The sequence below is a fragment of the Aulostomus chinensis genome, chromosome 15 (genome assembly GCF_037954235.1).
Source record: "Aulostomus chinensis isolate RoL2024-O1b breed Wild chromosome 15, RoL_Achi_v1.0, whole genome shotgun sequence".
NCBI lineage: Eukaryota > Metazoa > Chordata > Actinopteri > Syngnathiformes > Aulostomidae > Aulostomus > Aulostomus chinensis.
Window position 1 is genome coordinate 22,014,253 of NC_141334.1, and position 27,859 is coordinate 22,042,111.

The 27,859-nt window shown below is 41.6% G+C and overlaps 1 protein-coding gene across 2 annotated transcripts; it reads right to left on the reverse strand.

Moving 5' to 3' along the window:
* Positions 1-6: 6 nt before the first annotated feature.
* Positions 7-27,828, reverse strand: map6a (microtubule-associated protein 6a). 2 transcript variants are annotated; one of them, XM_086179059.1, is made up of 6 exons: positions 27,671-27,828; positions 26,757-27,551; positions 9,092-9,305; positions 8,752-8,969; positions 4,512-4,622; positions 7-1,986 (listed from the first exon to the last, which is right to left on the reverse strand). In XM_086179059.1, exons 2-6 carry the CDS (start codon positions 27,449-27,451, stop codon positions 1,842-1,844), a joined length of 1,383 nt encoding a protein of 460 aa, XP_086035185.1. In that variant the 5' UTR covers positions 27,452-27,551; positions 27,671-27,828; the 3' UTR covers positions 7-1,841. The 2 variants fall into 2 exon arrangements, with proteins under 2 accessions (XP_086035185.1, XP_086035186.1); XM_086179060.1 differs by having other exon boundaries at positions 26,757-27,790.
* Positions 27,829-27,859: the final 31 nt, after the last annotated feature.

The following is a 27,859-nucleotide window of genomic DNA, read 5'->3' on the forward strand; positions in this document are numbered from 1 at the left end:
GTTCAACCTGGATGGGTTGCCAGAACATTGCAGGGCCAACAAATATAGACAGACAACCATTCACACTCACAGCCACGCCTATGGTCAATTTAGAGTATCCAATTAACCTAGTCCTCATTTGCATGTCTTTTGACCGTGGGAGGAAGCCGGAGTACCCGGAGAGAACGCACGGAGGCAAAGGGAGAACATGCAAACTCCACACAGAAAGATCCTGTGCCCGAGCCAGCACTCAAACCAGGGAACCTTCTTGCTGTGAGGCAACAGTGCTAATGACTACACCACCGTGCTACTCTACTACTATTATTATTATTATTACTATTATTATCATTATTACTGGAAAAGAATACCATCATCCATGACAAAAGAATTTTGAAGAGGTATCTGGGTTAATGCCACCTTTTTAGCTTCTCTGCCTTAGTTCAAATCAAATTGATAGCAAACCTATTTTCTCCCATTCCAAAAACCAGATGCACAAGTAACAAAGTAACTTCGGTAAGACCACTGTCTTTACTAGTCCTTCAACTGCCTTCCTCCTTCTCTGTCGATCTCTTCATCTAAGTCTCCTAAAATCCAGAACTATAAGCATGAAATTTAATAATGAAGTTTCCCAAAACGGCTGCCAAAAATGTTTTTTTTAGCTATCTGCTAGCCATTGCTCATTGTTTTTTCTTTAACCTTGACATCTAACATCCATCCATCCATTTTCTTCCGCTTATCCTATTAAAGGTCGCGGGGGGGGGGGGGGCAAGAGCCTATCCCAGCGGCTTTCGGGTGAGAGGCAGGGTACACCCTGGACAGGTCGCAAGTCCATTGGAGGGCTAACATATATTGACAGAACCATCCACACTCACAGTCATACCTACAGTCAATTTAGAGTATCCAATTAGCCTAGTCCCCATTTGCATGTCTTTGGACTGTGGGAGGAAGCCGGAGTACCCAGAGAGAACCCACGCAGGCCATGCAAACTCCATACAGAAAGATCCTGTGCCCGAGCCTGGACTCAAAACTGGAACCTTCTTGCTATGAGGCGACAGTGCTGACCATTGCACCACCATGCCGCCCTGACATCTAACAGAAAAATGAAAGAAGTTCTAGTTGTACATCCAGCAGTTCATCCTGCAGGAACACATATGGTTTAACAACAAGAGTTGTTTGAGAGCTCTGCTTTAATGCAGTTTGTTGGATTCAACTACAGTATCTAACATAATTAGTGCATTGTTTTTCATACAGAAGAAAATTATCTGTGGCACAAAGATGTTCATATGTGAGATATGGGATCTTGTTTACTCACCAATGAGATTTAAACAGAAATACAGCCAAATACCTAAAAAAAATTCTGAGTCCTGGGTTCATTTTTTTAAACTGATTAATATCTAATTTTTGCAATTTTTCTGTCACATTTCATGGCAGAGGGTCACATTGCATCTAAATCTAAGACTTGTGTTTGTCTGTACGACAAGAATTACAATACAGTATGACAATATCCAAGATATCCTTTCTTTATTTACACTAAAACTGATAAATGTACAGTGCAGGTTGTTAATTGTCATATTAGCACTTTATGGTGAGGTTTTTCTAATAATCATGACAAATTCTCTTTAAATAAACTGCATGAAACAGAAAAACAAAGTAGCACCTTTGAAATAATGCCAAACAGCTGTGAGCTTTGAGCCAAAAACATGCATGTTCCAAGTACTTGGGAATCCTCTTGAGGGGCAGTTTTTGTGTGCATGGAAGAAATAACTCACCCTATTCTGATGTAGTTGCAAATACTAGACATTTACAGTACAGAGCAGTCGTCTCTGCATCAGGTGTAGCTGCCTCTGTCCTAACAGGCACAACTACTCAGGCTGGATATCTAGGGCAAAGTGTACAACCCCGCTGTTCCTGCGAGATTTGGGTCTCTCCAGCCGTGGTTGTGGTTCTCCTCCAGAAGCACCCTGGGAATGATGATGACTGGGTCGGAGAACCTCGTCTTGAGCATCTCTAGGAGGCAGCACATGGTTAAGGTAGCAAAAAGAAGAAGACAGTAAGAGACACGTGATGAGGAGTTTCTCTCAGGCGAACAACCACCAAGTCATCTTGTCTAGATAAGCTGAGCACCCTGTGACTGCTCATTTGTCAGGCTTCTGTTGGATGAAATACCACTACAGCCTTATCATCAACATACTTCATAGTGGTATTTACCCCATAAGTGTATCTGGCCTATCAAATACTCACAAATAGGTGTCTTGAGCACACAGACATTTTTTTCACTATTGCATCACTTCTTTGTGACTCCAGAATACACAAAGAGCCTATGTATATTTAGTTTGAAGCTAAGTACTAGCAGCCAACAACAACTACAGCAACAAAGCAACAACACAACTGCAACATTTTTTAACTAACTCTAAATTGCATCATCTTCATGTCATGTCTTCTTATGCTGTTAGTCATAATTAGCCTCAAGCTAAGTTTTTGTGACTTGCTCTTTCTGCATTCTACAGTATCACTCTAAGACAATCTCGATGGCAACAAGTAACTTACAAATCCCGTTCCATATAACTTTGAAATAGAATCAGTTGGAGTTTGGGAATAGAAGATGTCAATGCTTTTTTGTCCATTTATAATTAAACACTGGTTAGCTTTGCAGTGAGATCAGTGAAGGACACTGGTTCAAATTGGACACAGTGGGGTTTAACTACAGAAAGTCAACAATGGAATGAGGGTCTCAGGGTGTTCTGTGAAAGAAGGCATTGCATGACAGAAAAATCGAATCCAGATCACAATTGAATGGTTATAAATTAAAAGTATAGTTTGTAGTCAAGATCATTAACATGCACTTACAATTTGCTCTGAGCTGTATTTCAAAGAAAAGTGTCCCTTCATACTTAGCTTGCTTGACTTCATCTTCAGCTTACGATCAACAGAGTTTCTTGGTATAGTCTACAAGGCAAATTCTGGTAATTTTCAACCTGGACCCTTAGTGTGTGCATCTGTTAAATTTTACCATTGACAAGCTCATATAATTATTTACACTCTCTGACACGATTGAAAGGATCCATTGTCAGTATTTCACTGTCCTGCATCAGTCTTCTAGGTTTGGTTCAGTCACCTTATTCCACTGGACCCAGTTTCATGCAGTTTTTTTTACACATATGTGAAGCCTTTTGACCCCTTTCTCAGCATAAGTAGATTGGTTGCCTCTGAGTTTTTCTGTTGCATCATTTTCATGAATGTGCTGAGAACAGGGTAAAGAAACAGTAGAAAACAGCTTTAAGACCAGTGACGGTGTTTTGATGGTTACTATTTTATATCTTTTGCTCTTTGAAAATCAATGTCCATTTAGCAGTGAGAGTGCTGCAAAGAAGAATTCAGCAGCAGAAGGAAAATGACCACCTTCACTTTGGTTTTGTGTTTACAACACTGATTAAATAACACTGATAAATAAATGTATGTGTTCTATACCACTTGTACATTAAAGGACACAGGGGTGGGGTTTAGAGCCTATCCCAGCTGATTTTGGGCGAGAGGTGGGGTACACCCTGGACGGGTTGCCAGTCTGTCGCAGGGCCATCAGGAGCAATTAGGGGCTCAGTATCTTGCTCAAGGATACTTCGACATGATACCAGCAACCCTTTGGTTACTAAATGGCCACGCTACCTCCAAGCCATGCTGCCCCTATCTGTAACCACTGCCCCTACTGTAATTTGACCAGAGATTGAATATTCTTTCCCATGGCAGACAAAACCAGATGTTTGCAGGTGTTTTGGCTAGCAGATATGGACTTCAAGGGAAACCTTACTAGGGTCAAAAAGTTGGTCAGCTAAGAGTAAACTAGAGGGGTGGGCTGAGAAAGATGGGGTAGAATCAGACAGAAGAGTTTCTCCAGGGAAACTGGTCGTGCTCTGGGTGACGTGATCCCATAGTGAAAGAGTGCTTATTGTCCGCTTGAGCTACAATATCTATGAGCTATTGTCCTGTAGAAAATAGAGCCCAGGTTGAAAAATACTGGAATAATCCTTTATGTCAGATTTCAGATCCAACAGAAAACAGTATCAGCATGCATTAGAAACAAGTTGAAAATGAACAATAATGAATGAAACTTTTACCCGGTGGCAACAAGCTGAAATGTTAAGTTTGTAATAATAGGTTATACATAGGGATGAGCAATCTGCCTCATGAATTTGTCTCGAGGTGACCTTTGCCCAGATCCCTGGATGGATCATTCAACAGTCATGCAGATTTTTTTCAACCATGAAAAGTTGGTGCATTACAGAGGGAGATGGGTGATGATTGTACCAAACCTGAGGTATCCTTATGAACTTAAAAAGGTTTACTAATAGCTCCATTTCCCCTCCTATTCTAGTGTCCATATGGAAGAGAAATACATGACCTAAGATGTTGTGGATCATAAGAAAAACAAATATGTGCCATTGTAAAAGAAATAACAATTCCATGTGCATGTGTGAATGAGGATGGGTGGCATTTGTGGCTCGTGGTCAAGCTCGTTTAGGTACTCTTAGGGTTACCTGGGATTGGGTAGCGCACAGCCCCACAGGTGTTGCTTTAGAGTCTGCACCCAGCCAATATCTCGGATTGGCTGGCAGAGTTGTATGTAGTGGTACTGTTTTAGCACAACCCTTCAAATGAATCAGAATTTCACTTATTAGCACATGAAAAATTGGAAACAATATCATCCAAATATGACATCCTCAACATAGTCATGACATCAGACAATGGGAAAGAGAGAGAGAAAGAGAGAGAGAGAGCCACATGATGTCAGAAATCACACAAGTGCAGTTCTGTTTTTCTTTCATTTGTAAGAGGCCTAAAGAGCACAGGACATCTTATTCTGGAATGAGTTTCTAGAGAGCCATTGATATGCATGTGGCTTAAGATGTTGGGACAAGCTCTTGGAATATATTAGGAACATGATGCAAAAGTCATATATTCCTCAGTTCTCACAAAAGGGCAACATGCAGTGCCTGAGGAGGATGTCTGAGCTCATGCCAAAATATGGCGCAAACTTGGATAAGCACAGAAAAAGTTTGTGGGAGCAGAATTCTCTTCCATGTGAATTAAAAAAAAAAAAAAGTTATCCAAAACAAAGACTGGGGCAGGAAGACAGATACCTGCCACCGCCAATAATTCCAACATAAAGAAGCCAGAAGACACTGCTTTTTCTGCTTTTCTTTTGCATTTATTTGTAATGTTTCATTATATACGAGCAAGCAGATAGAAACACAAGCACAAACAATAACTTTCTTTACCATACTTTCTATCCTTATTTTCCTAATGGTCACAAAGATAGCACCGAGTGTGTGGCGTACTAAGCAATGTTTCCACTTACTGCAACTACAAGCCCCTCCCATATGTTACATGACAAAGCGTCCCCCAATCAAAGGCTATAAAATGCTAATAAATAGGGCCCTGATGGGGAAGCTTTGACAGATATGGTGGTGATGATCTCAGAGAATGATCACCTGCTCAGAATGAAGGAAATAATAGCAAGGAACAGAGCAATGACGTTTAGGTGGCGCATAAGGATGACAAGACTGTAGACTGCTCTACTAATCAAAATCAAAAGCCTAAAATAGAGTGGAGAAATAAATGTGTTTTACTGATTCATTCAAATTTGTGGGTTTAAAACAAACTCAAATCTAGATATTTTGTTCACTTTCCACTGTTGCTCCCTTTGGGCTTCTGCAGTTCATAGTGGGCTGCACCTTCCCCCCCACACATAAACAAAGAGCATGTTCCCAAAAAAGGCAGTCTCATCAATTTTTAGGAAATTATTTTTAGGACCAAACTGGTGCTTTGAACACAAACTGCAAAGAATAATAGGTAAGAGTTGAAATTGCTTAACACATTAACCCTGCGATTAGTAATTTTTGGTCATTTGTAGTTTGTTTTTTAATATGGAAAATGATTAAAATTTTAAATCAAGTTTGGTAAAAAATAATCTAAGATTTTATTTTTTAAATAAATGGAGCCTCTATATCTATATATGAGAAGCATTGGAGAATGAGGAGAAAGCTCTAAAACTCAAATATGAGGCTCTGCTATGATATACATCAACAAATATACAATTGTTGTTATAAGTAGTCTGAACAGATCAACATTTACATTACAATTTAACTTGATGTTCCCTCTGTCTTCAACACACAGAGAAATGAACTAGAATCAAAAACCAGAGGCTTAACATTTGTTAGTTTGGTTTGCTTTGCTGAATGCACATACCACATGTTGAACCTGACAAAACAGAAGTAAATCCACTGCTGAATCTATAATCCTTTTCCTTGGAACATGGCAACTTTTCGATAAATTCAATTACATCATCCCTTGAGCTAATGAAGATGATACATACCTTTCTCTCCTCTGTGCTGTGTTAGGGAGCTAACATCTACAGAGAGCAGCTGACTGCAACTTAACTTAGCACAATCCATGGTAGTTGATGGGAAGTGTGAGTATTGCTCTGTCTAAGTCATCAAATACACTCTTCTTTTTGCCACCATTAATATAAGTAGGAGTGTGTGTAACGTGCTTTGTGTGGACAAGCAACGTCCAACAACAGCACATCATTTAAGGTGGTGAGGAAGAAGGTTTTACTCACCAACCAGCACTACACCACAGTTACATACTTATAACATTTGTTATTAAAAGTTTAATTATCTAATAAATCTGATTAAGGTGGCACGGTGGTGGAGTGGTTTGTACTGTCACCTCACAGCAAGAAGCTTCTAGGTTCAAGCCCTGGCTCGAGGGCAGGGTCTTTCTGTGTGGAGTTCGCATGTTCTCTCTGTGCTTGCGTGGGTTCTCTCCAGGTACTCCAGCTTCCTCCCACAGTCCAAAGACATGCAGAAGGGAACGAGGCTGATTGGATACTCTAAACTGACCGTAGATGTGGCTGTGAGTGTGAATGGTTGTCTGTCTATATGGACTGGCGAACCGTCCAGGGTGTACCCTGCCTCTCGCCCAAAGGCTGCTGGGATTGGCTTCAGCCCCCCCCCCCCACCCTAAACAGCATAAGCGGTAAAAAATGGATGGATGGATGGATGGATGGATGGATGGATCTGATTAAAATTTTAACTTATGAAACAATGCCATTTTTTTACAGTGTCACACATACAGATTTGATGCAGGATATCAAAAGCTCAATTGCAAGTTTAACGAACAAAACATTTATTAACGACTAGGACAACCACACTTTATCTATTTGATGACTTTTGACAGCGATATAATAATACTTCCCACTCAATACTATTTATTGCTCCAAGCTAACTAACATTCAGCCAGTCTCTGTGGGTCTCAACTACCTTATGTGGCAGAGAGGGTATGCGTCTTCTTGTCAAGCTCTAAATGAGTTTCCAAAAAGTTAGCAGGCTCCTTTAAAATTAAGCCTCAAAACAATTTACTTCATAAACACCTAATTTGAACAAGATAACCTTGGAATTATGGACAAAAGAAGTCAGACAAATTCTGTGGTAGGAGAGCAGTTATCATCACACCACCACCTTATCGTGGAATAACAGAGCATGAGAGGTATTAGCTTATCTACAGACGAAATGATTAAAACATACTCTCATCCTTGTAAGTTAATTGAACAGCTGTTCACGTGATTTATCCCTCCTTGTTCCTGCTTTCAGCTCCCAATTAAACGATGAAAATAAAAGTTCTATCAAGCAGTAAGCTCTGATCACTTTAATTATGGTCACCCTAAGCAGAATGCGACTACAAAACCCCCAAAAGGATGTATGTGTGTATGTATGTGGGTGTGTTTAAGTGCTGTGATGGCATAATGACCCTTTATGGGGGATCAGCTTTGCTAATAAAGATTGTAAGAGGTGATTACACTGAGCTATGGCCATAACAACTGACAGCTCTGCACACTTGAGCACTCAACGTAACATTTTCCAGCTTTACTGAACTCCTCCCTCTCTGATTTGGAAAAAAACATACGTCGTCAGCACAGCATGATCCAGTACAGGGAGGTAACTTAAATAAATAAATAGTGTGTAATTCATAATCAGTATGATATGAATGAATGAATGAAAGGGATGCTTTCTTTTGTGTGTAACAGAGTTACACTCGAGACACTGGATTACAGAATAATATGGAAATGATCCTCCAAACAGAATCTAACATTAAAACAGAAACAGTAGCACAGATGACAGAGCAGGTACAAATCAAGCTGAACATCACACAATAATCACTACCCAAGGACAACATTTATCAAAGATTTTTATGCTTTCTGTTGTTAATTTAGCTTGAGCCAACGTGCCAATTTAACTCTACCCAACAACACAAAAAAGAAAAATCCTTGATAAACTCAACAAAGCAATCTGCTCAGTTGATCAAAGCCAACCCTTCACAATTGCTTGTCGCTGAGCTCGTGCAGCGAGAGCCATTCAGTGGCTTGCCAGGCAGCCTGTAGCCATGGCAACCAGGAGATGGAGGCAAGCAGAGTGGGGGGTGGTGGGTGTCATCAAATGGTGGCATAAGAGGATGCTCATGCCCACTTCTTTTTTAAAGGGATTGAAATAAGCAGGAGGAGCAATGACATGTCATGTCTGAACCCTGACATCTTATTCTATTGTTACTGTACAATTTACACGAGAGGTAGAGAGGACAGAAGAGGGTGAATGCAGGAGGACACAGAAAAAGAAAGGAAAAGGAGAAAATGAATCTGCTTGAATTAATTTTTCCGCCCATGTGTTTGTTTTCCCCAAAAATTACAATTTAAAAGAAGTAGTGCTTAGTGATTTTTACTCTTTTGCTTCAGCCAGTTTGTTGTTCATCTCTTTACTTTTCTCCTTGTCCCCCACCGACGGCTGATTCACAGGTTGGTTCTCCAGGGTCATCTTCTTGGAGCCCCTGAGTGTGGTGCTCTGCTTATCTTTGGCTTTCCTTGCCAACTTGCCCTGGCCCGTTGTGGCAATGGCTCCAGCCTTTTTGATTTTAGAGCGAGGGACACTATGTCTGTCCACCTAAGGAGGTCAGACATGAGATTCCTGCCTCAGTTATGGCTGTTCACATCTAAAACTGGGATATGCAATAAATTCAAAATATTACAGTGATCATAAGCAACCCATGAAGACCAATACATCACCTGTTTGGAGGGGTCTATGTAGGGCTCGCTATATAAGCTGCGTATCCTCCTCCTGTCCTGGGCCTTGTTTTCCGCAGCCTGCAGAAGGGCTTGTCCCTTGAACGTAGCACTGTAGCTGGTCTCTAGACTGGTCTTCTCATCTGGTGGCAGGTATTGGGACTTTGCTCGGATCATCCTTGCTGGCTTCACATCTCTGTAAGCTTTGAATTCAGTTCTATGTGGAAAAGAAGTCAGATATCATTGAGAGCAATGTTTTCATTAATATTATCTGTAAAGGCTTCTGATAAACAGAAATGTATAGAAACTATAGCTTGGTACACTTTAGCCTTAAGCATTCCTCCAGTAGTAACAAATTTGATTTGAGGAAAAAACTTAATTTGTCTTTCCAGCAGACTGATACCTCTCCCTTATCTGTATGTAAAACATGAAAGGTTAAAGGTTGCTTGATTTACCACCAAGACTGGAGAAAGGGGGGGGGGGGGGAGTCTGGTAGGCACATGGTAACCTCAGACACTCAAAAGACCTGACCAGGAAATAGTCCAGGACAAAATAAAAAAGCAATTTTACAGTTTCCCCATTTTGTTTCCCAAAAATTTCAGGATGTTACTACTTAACTTTAGCTAAGCCCAAATCAGGTTTTGGTGTATCCTGTTTGTATCAAGATTAATTTTACAGAGACTGAACAGACAAAAAAAAAATTAAATCACAAATGTAAACTCGAATCCAAACGTGAAGGTGGTTTAAAATCTGATATGAATCAGATTTATATCAACATTTCTTCATCTGGATGCTTAAATAGGCTTTCAAAGCGGCATTTGCAGCACTCACAACCAGTTTCTCCACAGATATTCTCTTGTGTTTTGCACATAGTTAAACAATCTCTGAACTTAACAAATTGGAGCTAAACCCTGATGAAAAAAACCCTACTGTGGACAAATAAAGACCTAATTTTAGACAAATCTGAAATAAGAAAACAATTAGATTAGACTGCAGTCAGAGCATGCTGATACTGATGACCTAGGTTCCATTATTTTAATCACCTGAACAAACCTACACCTCTCACAGTGGTTAGCACTATGTTCTCCCTGTTTTTATGAGGATTTTTACCATTTCCTCCCATCATCAAAGAACACGTATGCCAGGGCATATTCTTTCATCTACGTAATTCTTTCTTTTCTCATACAAACACTGGGGGATGTAGAAGCCAGCACTGACGAGACATGGCCACCCTGACTCTCAAGACGAAGGTCCTTGATCTTTTGATTGTAAGGCCTTAATCTGACATTTTTGTAACTTGTTTTACAGAGGTATTTACAGCTTGAAGTATTTACAGTGACATTTTTAGAAAAAAAAATACACTGTGAAATTACACCATGATATGAATGTTAGGTCATAGCACCTAGCCCCTACCATAAAGAGCTAACTTTTAGGCTGTTGAGCAAACCAGTGGAACATTAAATTCAATTTTATCTGCATGTTCAATATAAGTATTTACAATAGGGAAGCTAGTGACATGGCTGCTGTGAAATGAAATGTCTCAAGTAGAACACAAGAGAACACCAATTACATTAAAAGGCAGAAGTACACTTTCAATGCTTGACTGAGCCAAGACAACAGGTTATAAAAAGTGTCAAAGGCCAAGGGTACACAGCACTCATATGACACCATGTGCATGTGTACGCGCCTGTGTGAAAAACAAGATAAAAAGACAGATTGTGGGTGAAGATGGGTGAAATGCAGCCTAGTATGGTAACACTGTTGTTATTTAAGGATGTATACATGCGTACAATAATGCTTGTGTCTTTGGGACCCACGTGTACTTGGTACTAGTTTAAAAATAAGTGTTTGCCCTTCAGGTGCTGTTACATTACAGAATCGGATCTGTTGGGTGGATTCTTTTATATCTAGAAGGCCATACTGATGTGGATATATTAAGCTAAAGGCCTCACATTGGACAATTAAAAAGAGACATGGGTTTGTTTGCTGTGCTTGTTCTGCTTGTATAATGAGATAAAGCTTAAATTTTTTGGTGTCTCTTTGATGACCTGAGCTGTTGAAACGTTTCTTCCTGGTATTTAAGTTGTAAAGGGCTCCTTTTTGTTGTTTCTGTGGCATTCTTAGTATGCCTGGTTGAAAATATCCCTTCATAAAAAATGAAGAGTAAAGCATATTTGATTGCCAGAAAGCTTAATTCATCATAACAGCAGCTAACATTAGCAACACAAATGGAAATCGAAAGGTTTGGACTTTCTACAGAAATTACATTTTAATACGTTGTTCAAATTCAGTTTATTAGGATAGCCCCTTGAGATGCACCATCTCGTTTTCAAGGGGGTCCAACATAGAAACAAAAATAACACAGCATAAATCACAACAATACACAACAGATAACAAAAAACACGCTCTAACACCTCCACAGCCCCCTGTCCACCCATGCCACTACAAACTCCCCAGAAAATATATCACAGCAAAGAACTAACAGCTATAAATATATATATAAATATATATATATATATATATATATATATATATATATATATATATATGTATATGTATATATGTATATATATATCCACACACACACACACATACATAGATACATATACACACATACATAGATACACACATATCAAAGGTTTAAAGGTTCAAAGGTTTCTTTATTGTCATTGAACATTTCTGCGCAATGAAATTGAGCTGGCCACAGTCTGTCACACAGCAGCATAAATAGATAAATAAGAGCAAAAAATAAATAACAGGATAGAAAAGAATAAAGGATAGTGCAGTGAGTCCACTGATATTGTAGGTTTGTGAATTGAATGTCCATCACAAGTAAAGTCTATTAGAGGATTTCCAATCAGGTTTCAGGATTCATCATAGCACAGAAACAGTACTAGTCAAATTTACCAATGACCTCCTACTAGCATCAGATGAGGGACTGGTCTCTGTGCTGGTCTTATTAGATCTTAGTGCAGCTTTTGATACCATTGATCACCATATCCTTCAACAGAGACTGGAACATGTCATTGGCATTGAAGGAACTGCACTAAACTGGTTCAGGTCATATTTACTAGGTCGATCTCAGTTTGTACTCACTAATGACAAACCCTCGGAAACCACTGCAGTCACTTATGGTGTTCCACAAGGCTCTGCGCTTGGACCAATCCTCTTCACCCTTTATCTGCTTCCTCTCGGTCACATTATTAGGAAACACTCAATTAATTGTCACTGTTATGCTGACGACACACAGCTGTACTTATCAATGCATCCACATGAAATAAATCATCTGACTAAACTGGAGGCTTGTCTAAAGGAGATAAAAACTTGGATGAACCATAATTTCCTTCTATTAAACTCTGACAAAACCGAAGTCATTGTCTTGGGCCCAAAACATCTTAGAGACACCCTATCTTATAAGATAGGTACCCTGGAAGGTATTACCTTGGCCCCCAGCACGACCGTAAGGAACCGAGGAGTTCTCTTCGATCAGGATCTGTCCTTTAATGCCCACATTAAGCAAATTTCTAGGACTGCTTTCTCTCATTTATGAAACATTGCTAAGATCAGACACATACTGTCTCAAAAGGATGCAGAAAAACTAGTCCATGCCTTTGTCACTTCCAGGCTGGATTACTGCAATTCCCTCCTATCAGGCTGTACCAGTAACTCCCTAAAGACTCTCCAGCTGGTCCAAAATGCTGCTGCCCGCGTGTTGACGAGAACTAGTAGAAGAGACCATGTCTCTCCTGTACTGGCTTCTCTGCATTGGCTCCCTGTCAAATTTAGAATAGAATTCAAAATTAAAGCTGCAAGCAGCGTTGTTAGGGCCTGAGCCCCCGCGCGGCCTACGGCCGCGTCCTTGACACCGGCCCCAATCCAACGGTGTAATCGGCAAATCCCTAGGCCTTGTAGTTTAAGAGATACGAGCCTCAGTGCGCTGCACAGTGTGACTGCAGAGCTGAGAGCTGGCCCTTTAAGAGCCCCTCCCTTCTCTGCTCGCTCTGTGCTATCTGTGTCAGAGTGGAGAGCAGAGGAGGATTTGGCAGTTTTACTGTGAAACACAGTCATAACTCTGCATATATGGGTCAAAAGTGTAATGTAAAGACATCAGTTCGTAGAGTTTTTTCTCAGGAATTCAATGGTGTGTTTTCTGAAGGTGTGAGTGTTTTAGTTTAGAAGCTACAAGTGTTTGTTTGAGAGTATGTACATGAGGGCAGAGAAGCGCCAATTGTGGTTTCCATGACTACAGTAAACAAATCTCTGCCATCTCTGGCAGAGCTGAGAGCAGAGCTGAGAGCAGAGCTGCCAGCTGGCCCTTTAAGAACCCCTCCCCCGCTGCACTCTCTTTGATCTGTGCTAGAGTGGAGAGAGTGGAGGATTAAGAGAAATGTAGTGTGTAAAAGCTGAATAAGTCGGCCTACGTTGGTGGAAAGTAACACAAAATACCATATTTTTGTAGGGATTTTTGTCAGGAATACAGTGATATGTTTTTAAAAGCTGTGCGATGTATGGTATAGACGTGAGAAGCATTTGTTCGAGAGTATGTACCATGAGAGGACACGGCCTCCCCATTGACTTCCATTGTAAGCGTGAAACGTGTCTCCCCCACTTTGAGGGCTTATAAAATCCAAACCGAGCGCGTAGTATATTAGCCTTTAAAGATTTTTGAAGAGCACAGTTGGGAGAGTAATGTGTGAAAGTTTGGAAGCCCTGGCATTTACGGTTTAGGAGGAGATAGATTTTGTTCGGGGAGTAAAAAAAGTCCTGATTTTGACAGTTTTGTCCAATTTGTGGACATTCTGTTGGAGATAGGTGAGGGGTCAGAGTGTAAGAATTGTTCGTCTTGATGAGACGAGTCCAACGGTGTTGGTCCCATGTCTGTGGGAGTTTTGTGTGAGGAGTTATAGCGCGCGAAATTAAAAAAAATTATCTTTTTTTTGTGTGGCTCCCTAGGTGGCGCTATAGACTTTTGTGGCGTTTTTGTTTTTGATTAGTGAATGTTGAGACATACCGAACGATTGTGCCGAAATTCAGCGAATTTCATGCATGTTCAGGGGGTCAAATTAGATTATGCGCGTTATGCGCATTATGCGCATATAGCGCGCACTCATTGAGAGCAAGAACAGTATAATACCAGGTTTTGAATGGGTGTGTATGTGAAAACTGGCTCCGGGCCGTCTGGCCCAGTTGCCTCATGGGTGTTGGGGGGGCCTGGGACACTGTTTAGTGTGTGTTTTTAGTGTTTTTAGTGCTGCTAATGTGTTGCTCTGCCGAGCAAACATAATAGGGTCTTCGCCAGAAGTACCTTCTGGCTCAGGCCCTAATTCTCCTTCTAACATACAAAGTCCTCAACCATCAGGCACCTTCATATTTGACAGAGCTCCTAGTTCCCTATTATCCAGCTAGAACCCTTCGCTCCCAGGATGCAGGGTTACTGGTGGTTCCTACAGTTTCTAAAAGTAGACTGGGAACCAGAGCCTTCAGCTATCAGGCTCATCTCCTGTGGACCCGTCTCCCAGTTTTGGTCCGGGATGCAGACACCCTCTCGACCTTTAAGAGCAGACTTAAGACCTTCCTTTTTGATCAAGCTTATAGTTAGGGCTGCTTAGGCTGGCCCTTAGATATTCTGCTATAGGCTTAGGCTGCTGGGGATCTCCCATGGTGCATTGGGCTTCTCTCTACTTCAGTAGAACAAACACAGTCATAACTCTGCATATATGGGTCAAAAGTGGAATGTAAAGACATCAGTGCGTAGAGTTTTTTCTCAGGAATTCAATGTTGTGCTTTTTGAAGGTGTGAGTGTTTTAATTTAGAAGCGACAAGTGTTTGTTTGAGAGTATGTACATGAGGGCAGAGAAGCTCCAATTGTGGTTTCCATGACTACAGTAAACAAATCTCTGCCATCTCTGTCAGAGCTGAGAGCAGAGCTGAGAGCAGAGCTGCCAGCTGGCCCTTTAAGAACCCCTCCCCCGCTGCACTTTCTTTGATCTGTGCTAGAGTGGAGAGAGCGGAGGATTAAAAGAAATGTAGTGTGTAAAAGCTGAATAAGTCGGCCTACGTTGGTCAAAAGTAACACAAAATACCATATTTTTGTAGGGATTTTTGTCAGGAATACAGTGATATGTTTTTAAAAGCTGTGCGATGTATGGTATAGACGTGAGAAGCATTTGTTTGAGAGTATGTACCATGAGAGGACACGGCCTCCCCACTGACTTCCATTGTAAGCGTGAAACGTGTCTCCCCCACTTTGAGGGCTTATAAAATCCAAACCGAGCGCGTAGTATATTAGCCTTTAAAGATTTTTGAAGAGCACAGTTGGGAGAGTAATGTGTGAAAGTTTGGAAGCCCTGGCATTTACGGTTTAGGAGGAGATAGATTTTGTTCGGGGAGTAAAAAAAGTCCTGATTTTGACAGTTTTGTCCAATTTGTGGACATTCTGTTTGAGATAGGTGAGGGGTCAGAGTGTAAGAATTGTTCGTCTTGATGAGACGAGTCCAACGGTGTTGGTCCCATGTCTGTGGGAGTTTTGTGTGAGGAGTTATAGTGCGCGAAATTAAAAAAAAAATTCTTTTTTTTGTGTGGCTCCCTAGGTGGCGCTATAGACTTTAGTGGCGTTTTTGTTTTTGATTAGTGAATGTTGAGACATACCGAACGATTGTGCCAAATTTCAGCGAATTTCATGCATGTTCAGGGGGTCAAATTAGATTATGCGCGTTATGCGCATTATGCGCATATAGCGCGCACTCATTGAGAGCAAGAACAGTATAATACCAGGTTTTGAATGGGTGTGTATGTGAAAACTGGCTCCGGGCCGTCTGGCCCAGTTGCCTCATGGGTGTTGGGGGGGCCTGGGACACTGTTTAGTGTGTGTTTTTAGTGTTTTTAGTGCTGCTAATGTGTTGCTCTGCCGAGCAAACATAATAGGGTCTTCGCCAGAAGTACCTTCTGGCTCAGGCCCTAATAAAAATTGGGCTGGGCTGGGCTGCGAGAGCTGCTCATTCATCTCTAAATAAAGTTTTAGCCTCTGCCATACGATCAGTCTTTCCGTTGATGTTCCCGAGACTCTATTTCACTCCTTTTTCTAACAATTTACATGTACATGCATGTGTATGATCTTAAGTGAATTAATCTCTGCTTGGGAACTCCCACCAATCAGGGAACCCTAACGTGAACTGCCCAAGCGTGACCATGTTTATAAACAACTTGTATAGCGATTTTCACATCTTTTTATCGATCATGGCAGCGTACTGGCAAGATCATGAAGTGCGCGAGCTACTCATCATCCTCGGTGAGGAGGAGATCCGGCAGCAGATTTCTGGAGTTATATGGGACATGGTGATTTATGTGAACATCACCGGTATTTTGAGACACGGTGCACTTTTTTGTCTAATGATGACGCGTCGATGCGATGACGTACGAGAGAGAAAAACACAGGCGCACAGCCCTCACAGCGGGAGCTCAGACCTGCATCTGCTGGAAGCTTGAATGCGCCCTCAAGCCTGGTTTATGCTTCTGCATCGCGTCAACGTGTAGTTACGACCCCTACACGGACCCTATGCCGTAGCCTGACGTGCACCTCTAAACAAATCCTGACTACGCGTCGCGTTGACGCGTCGTGACGTGAACGTCAAGGACTGTGATTGGTCCGCTCAGAGAAGGTTGCCGAATGCATGAAGAGGTGGAAGAACCACCACAACAAATATGTGTGTCTCTAGAAGAAAATGGCCACAAGAAGTGGCTTGTCATTTTCAAAGTTTCCAGTTTGATTCATGAAAGCAAACAGTCATTTAAAGGAAAGCACTGGACTTTCTGTTGTAAATAGTTTTGTTTTGGAATCTGACAAGAGCCCCCCGAAACCATACAAAGACACAGCCACACCCCCTAGCGGCTTGGCGGTGAATTGCAGAGCAACGCGTTCCCTCGACGCAGAACTTTGAATGCTCAATGACAGTGTAGACCCTACGCCGTCGCTCCACCGTTGCCGCGACGCAGAAGCATAAACCAAGGTTAATGCAGAGCAAACGTGGGTACAAAAACCCACTTTGATCCGCATATTTCAGTGTCAAAGGGGTATATGGTGCACTGATAGAAGTTTGTGAGGAGTTTCTGTGGTAGGCCAATTTTCCTGAGGGTCCGCAGAAAGAAGAGTCAGAGATGAACACCAAGGTACCTGAAAATCTCAACCTGTTCCACCACTTCTCCATCGATCATCAGACTGGGGTGTGATGGGTCCCTGCATTTCCTGAAGTCGATGACGAGCTCCTTTGTCTTGCTGGTGTTGAGGAGCAAATCATTGTTTTGACACCAGGATGTGAGGGCCTGGACCTCCTCTCTGTAGGCTGCCTCTCTGCCATTGGTGATCACCACCACTATGGCTGTGTTGTCTGCAAGCTTGAATGTCTGGTTTGTTGAGTGAATGGGAGTGCAGTCGTGGGTGAAGAGTGAGTAGAGGAGGGGGCTAAGAACACAGCCTTGGTGGGTGCTGGTGTTGAGGATGGTGATGGATGAAGTGACGTCTCGCAGTCTCACATGCTGAGGTCTGTGGGAGAGGAAGTCCTTCATCCAACTACCAAGTCCTTCATCCAACTACATAGGTGGTAATCCAGGCCGAGCGACAGCAGCTTGTCGACCAGCTTGCTTGGGTTGATGGTATTGAAAGCAGAGCTGAAGTAAAGAAACAGCATCCTCATGTAGGTGTCAGGGATCTCCAGGTGAGTGAGGGCAGTGTGGAGCAGGGGTGAGACAGCATCATCAGTGCACCTGTTGGTCTTGTAGGCGCATTGGTACTGGTCCAGGTCAGCAGGGATGAAAGCCTTTAAGTGTCTCATCACCAGTTTCTCAAAGCATTTTATGATTGTCAGTGTTAGAGCAACGGGCTGATAATCATTAAAGCATGTGACTCATGAGTGCTTTGGGATGAGGTTGGGGGTCGTCGCTTTCAGGCAGGCGGGGACTGTGGCTTTCTTCGGTGACCTGTTGAAAATGTCAGTGAAGACGGTTGCAAGCTGGTGGGAGCATGCCTTTAGGACCTGACCTGAGACTCCATCCGGACCAGCTGCTCTCCTGCTTTTAATGTTAAGCAGGCAAGGCAAGGCAAGGCAAGGCAAGGCAAGGCAAGGCAAGGCAAGGCAATTTTATTTGTATAGCCCGTTTTCACAAACAGTTTGTCTCAAAGGGCTTCACATGGCATCATAACAACATCCTCTGTCCTTAGACCCTCACATCGACTGAGGAAAAACTCCATAGAAAACCCTTTAAAGCAGGGCCTGCTTAACCTGGAACTGATGCAGTGTCAGCTGCCACTCCTCCTGGGGGATGATGTGTGGGCATCCATGGTTGTAGGTGGGGGGATTCAGAGGTGTCACACTCCCACTACAGGAATTGGTGTCAAATCTTAAAAAGAAAGAGTTCAGCTGATCAGGGAAGGAGGGGTTGACTGAGGAGGGTGGGCAAGGGTTCTGTTTGTAGTTGGAAATTGTCCTGATCCTCTGCCACATGCTGCAGTTGTTGTTTATAAAATGCTGTTCTTGCATTTTATATCTCCTCTTGGCAGCAGTAATCCCTCTACGCAGATCTGCTCTGGATCTTCTGTAGGCCTCCCTGTCACCCGATCGCAGTGCTGCGTTTCTGGGCTTCAGCAGAGTGTGGACAGTGCTGCTGAACCAGAGCTTCTGGTTTTGAGGCACCCTGATGTGCTTGGTGGTGGTGGTGTTCTCAACACAGAACTTGATATAATCCAGTCCTGTGGAGTTGTATTGCTCTGTCTTCCTCATCAAAGAGCTCCGACCTTGTGTCCTCAAAACAGTCTTTCAGCGCTGCCTCAGTCTCCTCAGACCAGATGTGAACTGTTCTGACCTGGCTCTTTGTCCTTCTAGTGAGTGGCTCTTAAGAAGGTGTTAAAAACAGAGCCAAATGGTCTGACTGTCCGAATTGGGGGGCTGGGTGGACTTTGTAGGCACCTTTGAAGTTGGTTTAAATCTGGTCTAGAGTTTTACTTGTCTGAGTTCCATTGAGGATATTTTTATGGAATTTGGGAAACACAGACTTCAGGTTTGTGTAGTTGAAGTCCCCCCCCCCACAATGATAAAACTATCTGGTTGCCTGTCCTGCTGTTTACTGATGGTATTATGTAGCCTGCTCATGTCCAATTTAGCATTAGCCCAAGGATGCGTGTGCACAGCAACAACAAGCAGTGCACAGTCGTCCCGACTGAGGTGAAATGCCCCCCCCCCCCCATAACCATTCACAGGATAAGCAGTAGAAAAAGGATGGATGGATGGATGCTTCTTGCCATTCAGCTATATCAAACTTGCAACATTAAAACACTTCAGCAGACTTAAACACCATCCCACTCCTAGTGACAAACTAACAGGATATTAAGTAGGATCTGGATTTGAACCCAAGGTAATAAATTCTACCACCATCAACATGACCAATATGAAAGGCTCTTCGTAGTGAGGCAGACCTCCCTACCATGAGTAGTAAAGTTAAGGCCTAGTAGATGGGAGTGTCATAAGTAGATTGAATTTTTAATCACATTTAGCTCAAGACAGTTTATCGAAGCTTTCATTTCTAAATCTTCACCACTCCAGGCAGGGTCCCCTTTTCTTGTGTTCATGGCCACCACTGACACTGACCTGATCGCCACATTATCACAAAAGATAAGTTTCTAAAATTTATTGTGCTTCCCTTGACAGTCTGTTCACTAAACTAAACCAGTTTTCTGATAGATCTCTATATCCAGCAGTTTAAGATTTGCCCATACGTTTGCATTTACCATGTTTGCCATTTCCCAGTTTTAAAGAAGTAAACAAAATACAGAATTAACCATAAACAAAATTTCCTTGCAAATATTTTTTTATTAGAGAAAAATGCACATTAGGGCTCCATTGAGTCATTTCAGGTCGATAGACATATAAAAGGTATTTATTCATCCATCAAAGAGACTATAAACCTAAAAATATATTCATCATGTTAGTAAGTTTGTCTTGTTGAGTGCCTATGAACAGGCCCATGCAGGGAGTGACCACATACTTGGTATTTATAAATGCAAAAATCATCTTCAGATTTTGTGTGTGAAATCAAATACACATCAAATGTTTTAGAACTACACACCATGTGTTACAAATACATAGTGGTTTGTCTTGAAAAACCATACCATTGGGTCTTGTGTCAAAAACAAGTTTGGCATTATGACAATGTCCCTTTAAACAGTGTGTGAAAAACCTTGTGAAGACTTACAGAAAACGTTTGATCTTTGTCATTGCCAACAAAGGGTATATAACGAAGTATTGAGATTAACTTTTGTTACTTATGGGCGGCATGGCTCAGGGGGAGAGTGGCCGTCTTGCAACCAAAGGGTCGCTGGCTCGATCCTCGACCCCGGTGACCGTGTCAAAGTGTCCTTGAGCAAGATACTGAACCCATAGTTGCTCCTAATGAGTAGGTTGGCGCCTTGTATGGCAGCCTCCACCATCAGTGTGTGTGTGAATGGGTGAATGAGATGACACTGTAAAGCGCTTTGAGTACCGCTAAGGTAGAAAAGCGCTATATAAAATTGAGTCCATTGACCAAATACTTATTTTCCACCATAATTTGCAAATAAATTCTTTAAAAATCAGACTATGTGATTGTCTGGATTTTTTTTTCTCATTTTATCTCTCATAGTTGAGGTAAACCTATGATCAAAATTATAGGCCTCTCTCATCTTTTGAAGTGGGAGAACTTGCACAATTGGTGGCTGACTAAATACTTTTTTGCCCCACTGTATTAAGCTATTTCCTTGTGAACTAACTGTATCCACAATGATAAGATGTTACATAACACATAACACAATTGATTCAATATATGCATATCAGTTGGGATTTTAGGATTACATTTGAGCAATAAATGTTAACACTTCACCAAGCTAAACACAGCAGGGCGGAAAGATCAAAGCTGTTCAGCAGTAAATTAGTATCTTGGGATGTGTTTGTTTCTTTTGTTTGGTCTTGTCTTGCTGCCTCAGAGGAAAGGCAGAATATATGAACATAAAAATATTAAAGATTCTCTGCTTGTCAGTAGAAACATGAGGCTTTGTGAGCTCTCTAAGAGGATCATTTTTAAATCCACCAGAATCCAATGGTCTATTTATAATGTGCTGTCTAGTGCTGCTGCATTCTGTGAACATGACATTAAAGTAAGACTTATTTTGAGTTGACTCATCACTCATTTAGGAGAGACATGGGAGAAGAAATCAAACTTCCTGAGACTTCAGTGCTGTGCAAAATACTGAGCTGTGTTATATACCGGACATAAATTAGAAAAAGGAAAAACATGAGTCACAATTGTTGTGTGTGGCGATTGTAGGGAGGAGACAAATGCAGAGATGAGGAGCAAGGCTTGCAAGGAGGGTTTGATGAGAACCTAAGACCTGAGAACCTGGTTAACAACTGATGTGAAATAACATTAAGTAGTGTGGGAAACTTACAAAGACAGGAAATGTCAAGCATATGACACAGGAGAGAAGAGCAAACAAAATAAAGGAAGAACTGACACAAACTAAAAGTCCATAACAGAACTGGACACTGTCCACATGGAACAGTGACAGACATAATGCAGTAAGCTGGCTGTAAAATAAAGTCTAGCTGGTTCTAGTAGGGCCAGGAAAGAGATCAGGGACCCTATTAAAGCAATCTATGGCACCAGGCACTGGTATGTGTGTACAATGCATGCAGGGCATGTTTAGCCTCATTTTGTGATTTAGTGAGCTTGTCAGAGCACAGAGCACAGAGCATCACAGCATAAAGAGGTGATCATTAGACATCTAATAATTTGTGTGTTGTCAGCATGACATCAATCAAATCAATCAGTGTCATTCCATGCATCAAAACTTGCCTTGATGCTATTTCAGTGGCAGAAGCATTTCAACTTGGAGAAGTAAGCCGATCTCAAAAAGACCTCCTCATGCACCAGATAAAGGAGCAACAGCAGCAGCAACTTCATTTGCTGGATAAGGAATGAGGGGGCTTGGCATAAAAATATCATTTGCGCTGGCTTGAGTAATGATGCTTGCGCTTGACCAATTGCCTGCTTGTGCCATAATTAACATAGGGCACAAGTAGTTAGCATTTAGCACTGCAGGTGCACTGGAAGAATGAATGAATGGGTGTCTGAGAACAATCACAATTGATTTATCATATTCCTAAATTTTCTCAGTATAAAAGCCTCAACTTCCAATTTTTCAACTTGATTCAATCAAAAGAGGACAATCTCTTACCTGGAGATTTAAACCTTCATGCTACCAGATCGACTGAACCAACTCGGTTTATTTGACAGCCTGAAAAGTAAACAGAGCTCCACCGTTAATTGCGTGTGTGTCAGAGACTGTTTAACCTGGCCTCCTGCTCTGTTACAGAGTTTACTGAATGTGTTGCATTGATGTACAGCAATAAAGCTATTCATTCAAGAAATGACTCCAGTCATGCATTGCATCCTCCCACAGCTGACCAACTTTTTACACTATAGGACAGAATATGTTACATTGTCAAGTTAAAAAAAACTTCATCATACAGTAATTAACCAAAAAAAAATCCTAATAATGGGAATATGTTTCTGAAAAATCTAAGCTAACAATTGTTAAAAAAAAAACAAGCAATTGTAAAAATGCAATAACAAGAGGAAGAACAACTATGTGCTGTCTGCATGAAGCATCAAATGCCAAATGGGAAATTAGCAGGATCAGATTCTTTGCTAAATTTCATTTGCATCCATGTTTACCTTGATTTCCTTGCTTTTTTAAGGCCTCATGCAACATTGTAAGTGATTGGTGTATGGGAGGTTTGGTGTGGCATGATGGAAAAATGAGTGCTGTGCTGAAGTCCGTGCAGGAGAATGACCAACAACACAGTACACCACCCTCACTCCCACTCAGAGACATTATGTGCAAGCCTGCAGATTGTTCAGTTATCACGTTACAAAGTGGGTAGTTAATTCCTTTACTTAACCAGTCAGCTCTTAAATCTTCCTCTCTGTCTCTTTGTCATGACAATAGTGTGCATCTGTGACAAGTGACTTTTCATAAATCATATGTGACATGGGCATGGTGCTATAATTGTCACTTAACAGTGTGTGGAAGTTTATATGATGGTTAGAAAGCTCCTAACCAAAAGGCTCTTAGAACAGCCATTGAGTGGAGATGAGGCCCAGCTTGGATGCTGCTCTTTGGCTTTCTGTTGCTACCTGTTTCCTGACTGTATCTGACTGTGTTTTTGAGTTGAAGTGTTCAGCCATTAATACTGTGCAGGGAGTCATTCAGCTCTACAGTGTACACCAGGTACCTCTTGACAGTGTACCTTGTTCATGTGACTTTCAGTTGGATTGTGACAGTGCCTCTAGTTATTTTCAAATGCAGAAAGTGACCATGTGTGTGTGTGTGTTGAAAATAAGTTTAAAGCAGCAGCCCAATATGAGCAAGCCCCCCAGCTGCATTCTTAAATGCCCAAGACATAACAGCTGGTAACAGCACAAGCTAACCTATGTTAGCTATTGCTTTCTCAGCAGTTGCGCCCTCTTTTGGTAACTTTGCTCCCTAAGCATGTCAGTGGACGAAGCCTTTAGATCAGGGGTGGGCAACCCGAGGCTCCTGAGTCGCATGTGGCTCTTTCATCCCACTGCTGCGGCTCCCTGTGGCTTTGGAAAGTAAAAAATGAGTATTTGATTTAAATTTATTTAATTTCAATCCTCAGGTTTTTAATGTAATTCTGAATTTGAAGACTATGGTGATCTAGTAGCATCAAAATAAAACACATTCATGTTTGTGTCTTACAAAATAATCCTTACAATCACGGATGTGCAACACTCGCCGGCTCAAAGAAAAGAGTTTCTAAAGAAATGTGTCTGTTGGATGTAGAAATACATTCTGTTTTTGCCATAGCAGTTCATTGACTTCATGATGGTTAAAAAAAAACAATATATGCAGTGTTCTCTTGATTTTAGATATCAAAAGGGTTTTGTGGCTCCCTATGTTTTCTTTTCCAATCTCAGGTCCAAAAGGCTCTCAAGAGTGTTGAAGGTTGCCGATCCCTGCTTTAGATTAATGAAATGCTCTGATGCTTAATGTTGGCTCCCTCATCCAGAAGAATATTGGACAGTATCCCCAACCCTGTACCATCACCACCAAAATTAAATGTGATTCTGTAGAAAACATTAAAGAAATACAAAATATCTGAAAAAATAGCATCAAAGGAGTTAAAGAAACTGGTTAGTTCAAAACTCAACATAGTATGATTTGCATGCCAAGTTAAAGATGTTAAAGATGTCTAAAATAATTATTCAGCACTTTGTCTATTTTTGTTTCATTACTAACTTAAGTTACTCCCAATACATATTTTAAAATGTTTTTAATTTTGTGAAAACTAATGATTGAGTATACGGTCCTGCTTAAAATTACAAGGCCAACTGCACTAATGTTGAAGTCATTGTAATTCAAGATTAAAGTCAGCACAAATGTATTTTAAGTTCATGTGTTGTGTGTTTATATGTGTGTGTGTGTTTGTGTAATTTATAATATGTGCCCAATATCCATGTTATTAGCCTATAGTTGACCTACTTTGAGCCTCTGTTAGATTCTGCAAGGCCATGCGAAGGGAGAGTGCCCTGGCAGCTGGGCTGCACCCTGCTGACGCCTCAGCTACACCAGCATCAAACAGCTGCAAGCACACAGTTGCCAGCACACAATATTTTCTATATCACTTCCAATGTGCATTGTGTGACTACATCCAACCAGAATGTATTGCAACACTTGAAGTTAATGTGACGATGGTGGTACTCAAAATTGCTGAGACACTTTTTATGGCCATATTAAATAATCCAAATCCTTAAGCTAGAACAAAAAAAGGAAAAAAAACTAATTGATCATAACTGCAACCTGCAACAACAACACTTGAGGACACATGCATACAGCATCTGTGTCATGCTTGACATGATTCTTCAAATCCAGTGAACATTACATAACAGGGCAGCGATTATCCGGGCTAACCTGAACATCAACTTTACCTTGATCTACTTGAATAATTCACTTACAAGGATCTGATTTTTGAAAAAAAAAAAAAGACACACCTTAAGTTATCTATCCATCCATCATTAGCTTCCGCTTATCCTGTTAAGGGTTGTGTGTGTGTGTGTGTGTGTGTGTGTGTGTGTGTGTGTGTGTGTGTGTGTGTGTGTGTGTGTGTGCGTGTGTGTGTGGAGGGGGAGGGGGGTGCTGGAGCCTATCCCAGCAGCTTTTGGGTGATGGGCAGGGTTCACCCTGGACAGGTTGCCTGTCTATCGCAGGGCCAACACATACAGACAGACAACCATTCACACTCTCAGCCATGCCTCTGGTTTATTTAGCGTATTCAATTAACATATTCCCCACTTGCCTGTCTTTGCACTGTGGGAGGAAGCCAGAGTATCCAGAGAGAACCCACGCAGGCACAAACTCCACACAGAAAGACCCCCCAACCCCCCCTGCTCAAGTCGGAACTCAGACCCGGAACCTTTTTGCTGTGAGGCGACAGTGCTAACCACTGCACCACCGTGCCCCCCCTTACAAACTATATTTTGCGTAAACGTTCACATTTGACAGATTCAGGATGTTTCTAACATTAAGCCTGACAAACTTAGGACAATGGCAATGCATTTACTATGAATACAGCTTTAGGCTAGGTTTGCACCTCCACACCTTCACACCTCATCTGGAGGTTTTGTAAAAAAAAATCTTTTTTTTTCAATTTCAATGTAGTTTTACGTTAATTTATGGGAATTAATGGTCATAATGAGGAATTAACAGGGATATATGGGAATAAATGGTAACATATGGGAGTTCAAAGAATTAACGAGAATACGTGGTAATTAACAAAAAACTGGCCATTTTGGTGAAATTTATACTAACTGTATGTGCACTATGCATTTTTCAGTCATATTAAGCAAATACTGAACAGAAATCTGTTTCTGCTGCATTTGCAAGCTTATTTTTAGTAAGTTTAAATGCTTGTTTCCTGTCTGATTAAATCGTACAAATTTTCTGTTTGATTTAGTGTGCTTATTTTCTGTTCAATAAATTGTGCAAGTTTTCATTTTGAATTAACGTGATTTAAGTGTAATTTAGCATGCAAGTGTTTTTAAATATAGAATTCTCTTTTTCAATTTGGTGCGCTACTTTTAAATTTTATTATAAAAGGTTATGTTTCAGTTTCATTTAGCATCCTTTTCTGTTTAGCATGCTAATTTACAGTTTAATTGAAATTGTTCAAGTTCAGTGTTTGATTTAGCCTGCTAGTTTTTTAATATAGCAATCTATTTTTTATTTAGCCTGCTAGTTTTACACTTTAATATGCATGTCATTTTCTATTGATGTGTCAAATAGGTTCCTGTTTGACTTCGAATGCAGATTGAACATTTTTTAATCTATCTGTACTTGAAATAAAAAATGTTTATATTGACAATATAAGTTGACAATGGCATTGTAAATTGTATAAATTGCTTAAATAGTTCATCCAAATATATTCCTGTTATTTTGAATAGAAAGTTTAGCATAGATGTTATAATATTCCTAGTATATTGCAGCGCTTCGATGGACCCCCCCCCCCCCCCCCCAAAAAAAAAAATTCAACATGACAGTGCCATTACAAGTGTGTGAACTCACTTGTACGAGCTTCCGGCTGAAATCTCCTCTCTGATCTGTCGGTTCACAGCATCCGCCGCCGCCCGTCCTCTGCCATCTTCCACTACCTTCAAGACCACCTTCTTCTCCCCTTCCACATGTTTGCTAGGCCGCTTTTTCCTTTCGTGGCTGTGGACCAGATCTTTTTCCTGCACCTTGTCTGCAATGGCGCTCTTCTCTATGCCACTGTCCGGTTCCGCCTGCGCCACCTGCTGCTTTGCATGTCGGGGCCTATCTGGTGGACGTTCCTCGTTTCCCGATTTGGTTATCCAGGGGTGGTCGTGCCTTTTCGGGATGGGCCAAGGCTTGAAATCCTTCTGGTACTGCGTCTCGCTGTTGAATGGTGTTTCCGGTCCGTGGTATTCGTTCTTGGGTTTACAGCTTGGTTCAGGTCGCACATTCCAGCGTTTAAAGTCCTCGCGCATCACGGAATTACACACGCGCTCCTCCGAAACGCACCTCCGCGGCGCGCGTGCAGTTGTCGTGGTGCGGTGTTCTGCCCGAGACGGCTGCGTTTCTATGGCGACCCGGGCCTGTGGAGGTTGCAGCTGGATATGCTGCATCTCCGAGACGTCCGTGTACTTGGTGAAGACCAAAGGCACCGCAATGTCAGCTTTGTCCAGCTGGTTCCAGAATCGGGCCATGCAACAAGCCCGGCTAATGCAGGGCCACGCCATGGTAACGACGGTTCGTGTCCGAGGAGGAAGGGCGAAATGTTTTTTTCTATTCTCCGGTATCAAGATAGATATGGGAGGAACAAGATGTCCGTCTGTGTAGCTGTACGGATGAGTCCAATAACGCGGATGTTAGAGTACAACAAAAGGTTTCTTCATGCTTCTAGTTACACAGGCACATCATTGAATAATTGAACATGCGTATTTATTAGAGGAACCAACCGTTTTTTGCTCAGTTGTTTTCCATGTCCGCTCTGCCCTACGTCGTGCTACATCACTCCATGCAGGCCACTGCAAGGAAAACAGCTCCGCCCCGCCTGCTCAGCATCCCGTCGACACCGCACTAGAGCTGAAGCTTGGCAGCAAAACAAGTCAAGCCGGAGTGTCGGTTACATTATTTCCGGTGTAACC

Bases quoted from the DNA above. Each gene is read 5' to 3' on its own strand.
- map6a (XM_086179059.1), bottom strand. From the start codon at position 27,451: ATGGCGTGGCCCTGCATTAGCCGGGCTTGTTGCATGGCCCGATTCTGG. The intron at 9,306-26,756 runs GTGAGTTCACAC...TTTTCCACATAG, and splicing joins TCAGCCGGAAGCTCGTACAA to AACTGAATTCAAAGCTTACA. The intron at 8,970-9,091 runs GTGATGTATTGG...TGACCTCCTTAG, and splicing joins ACATAGACCCCTCCAAACAG to GTGGACAGACATAGTGTCCC.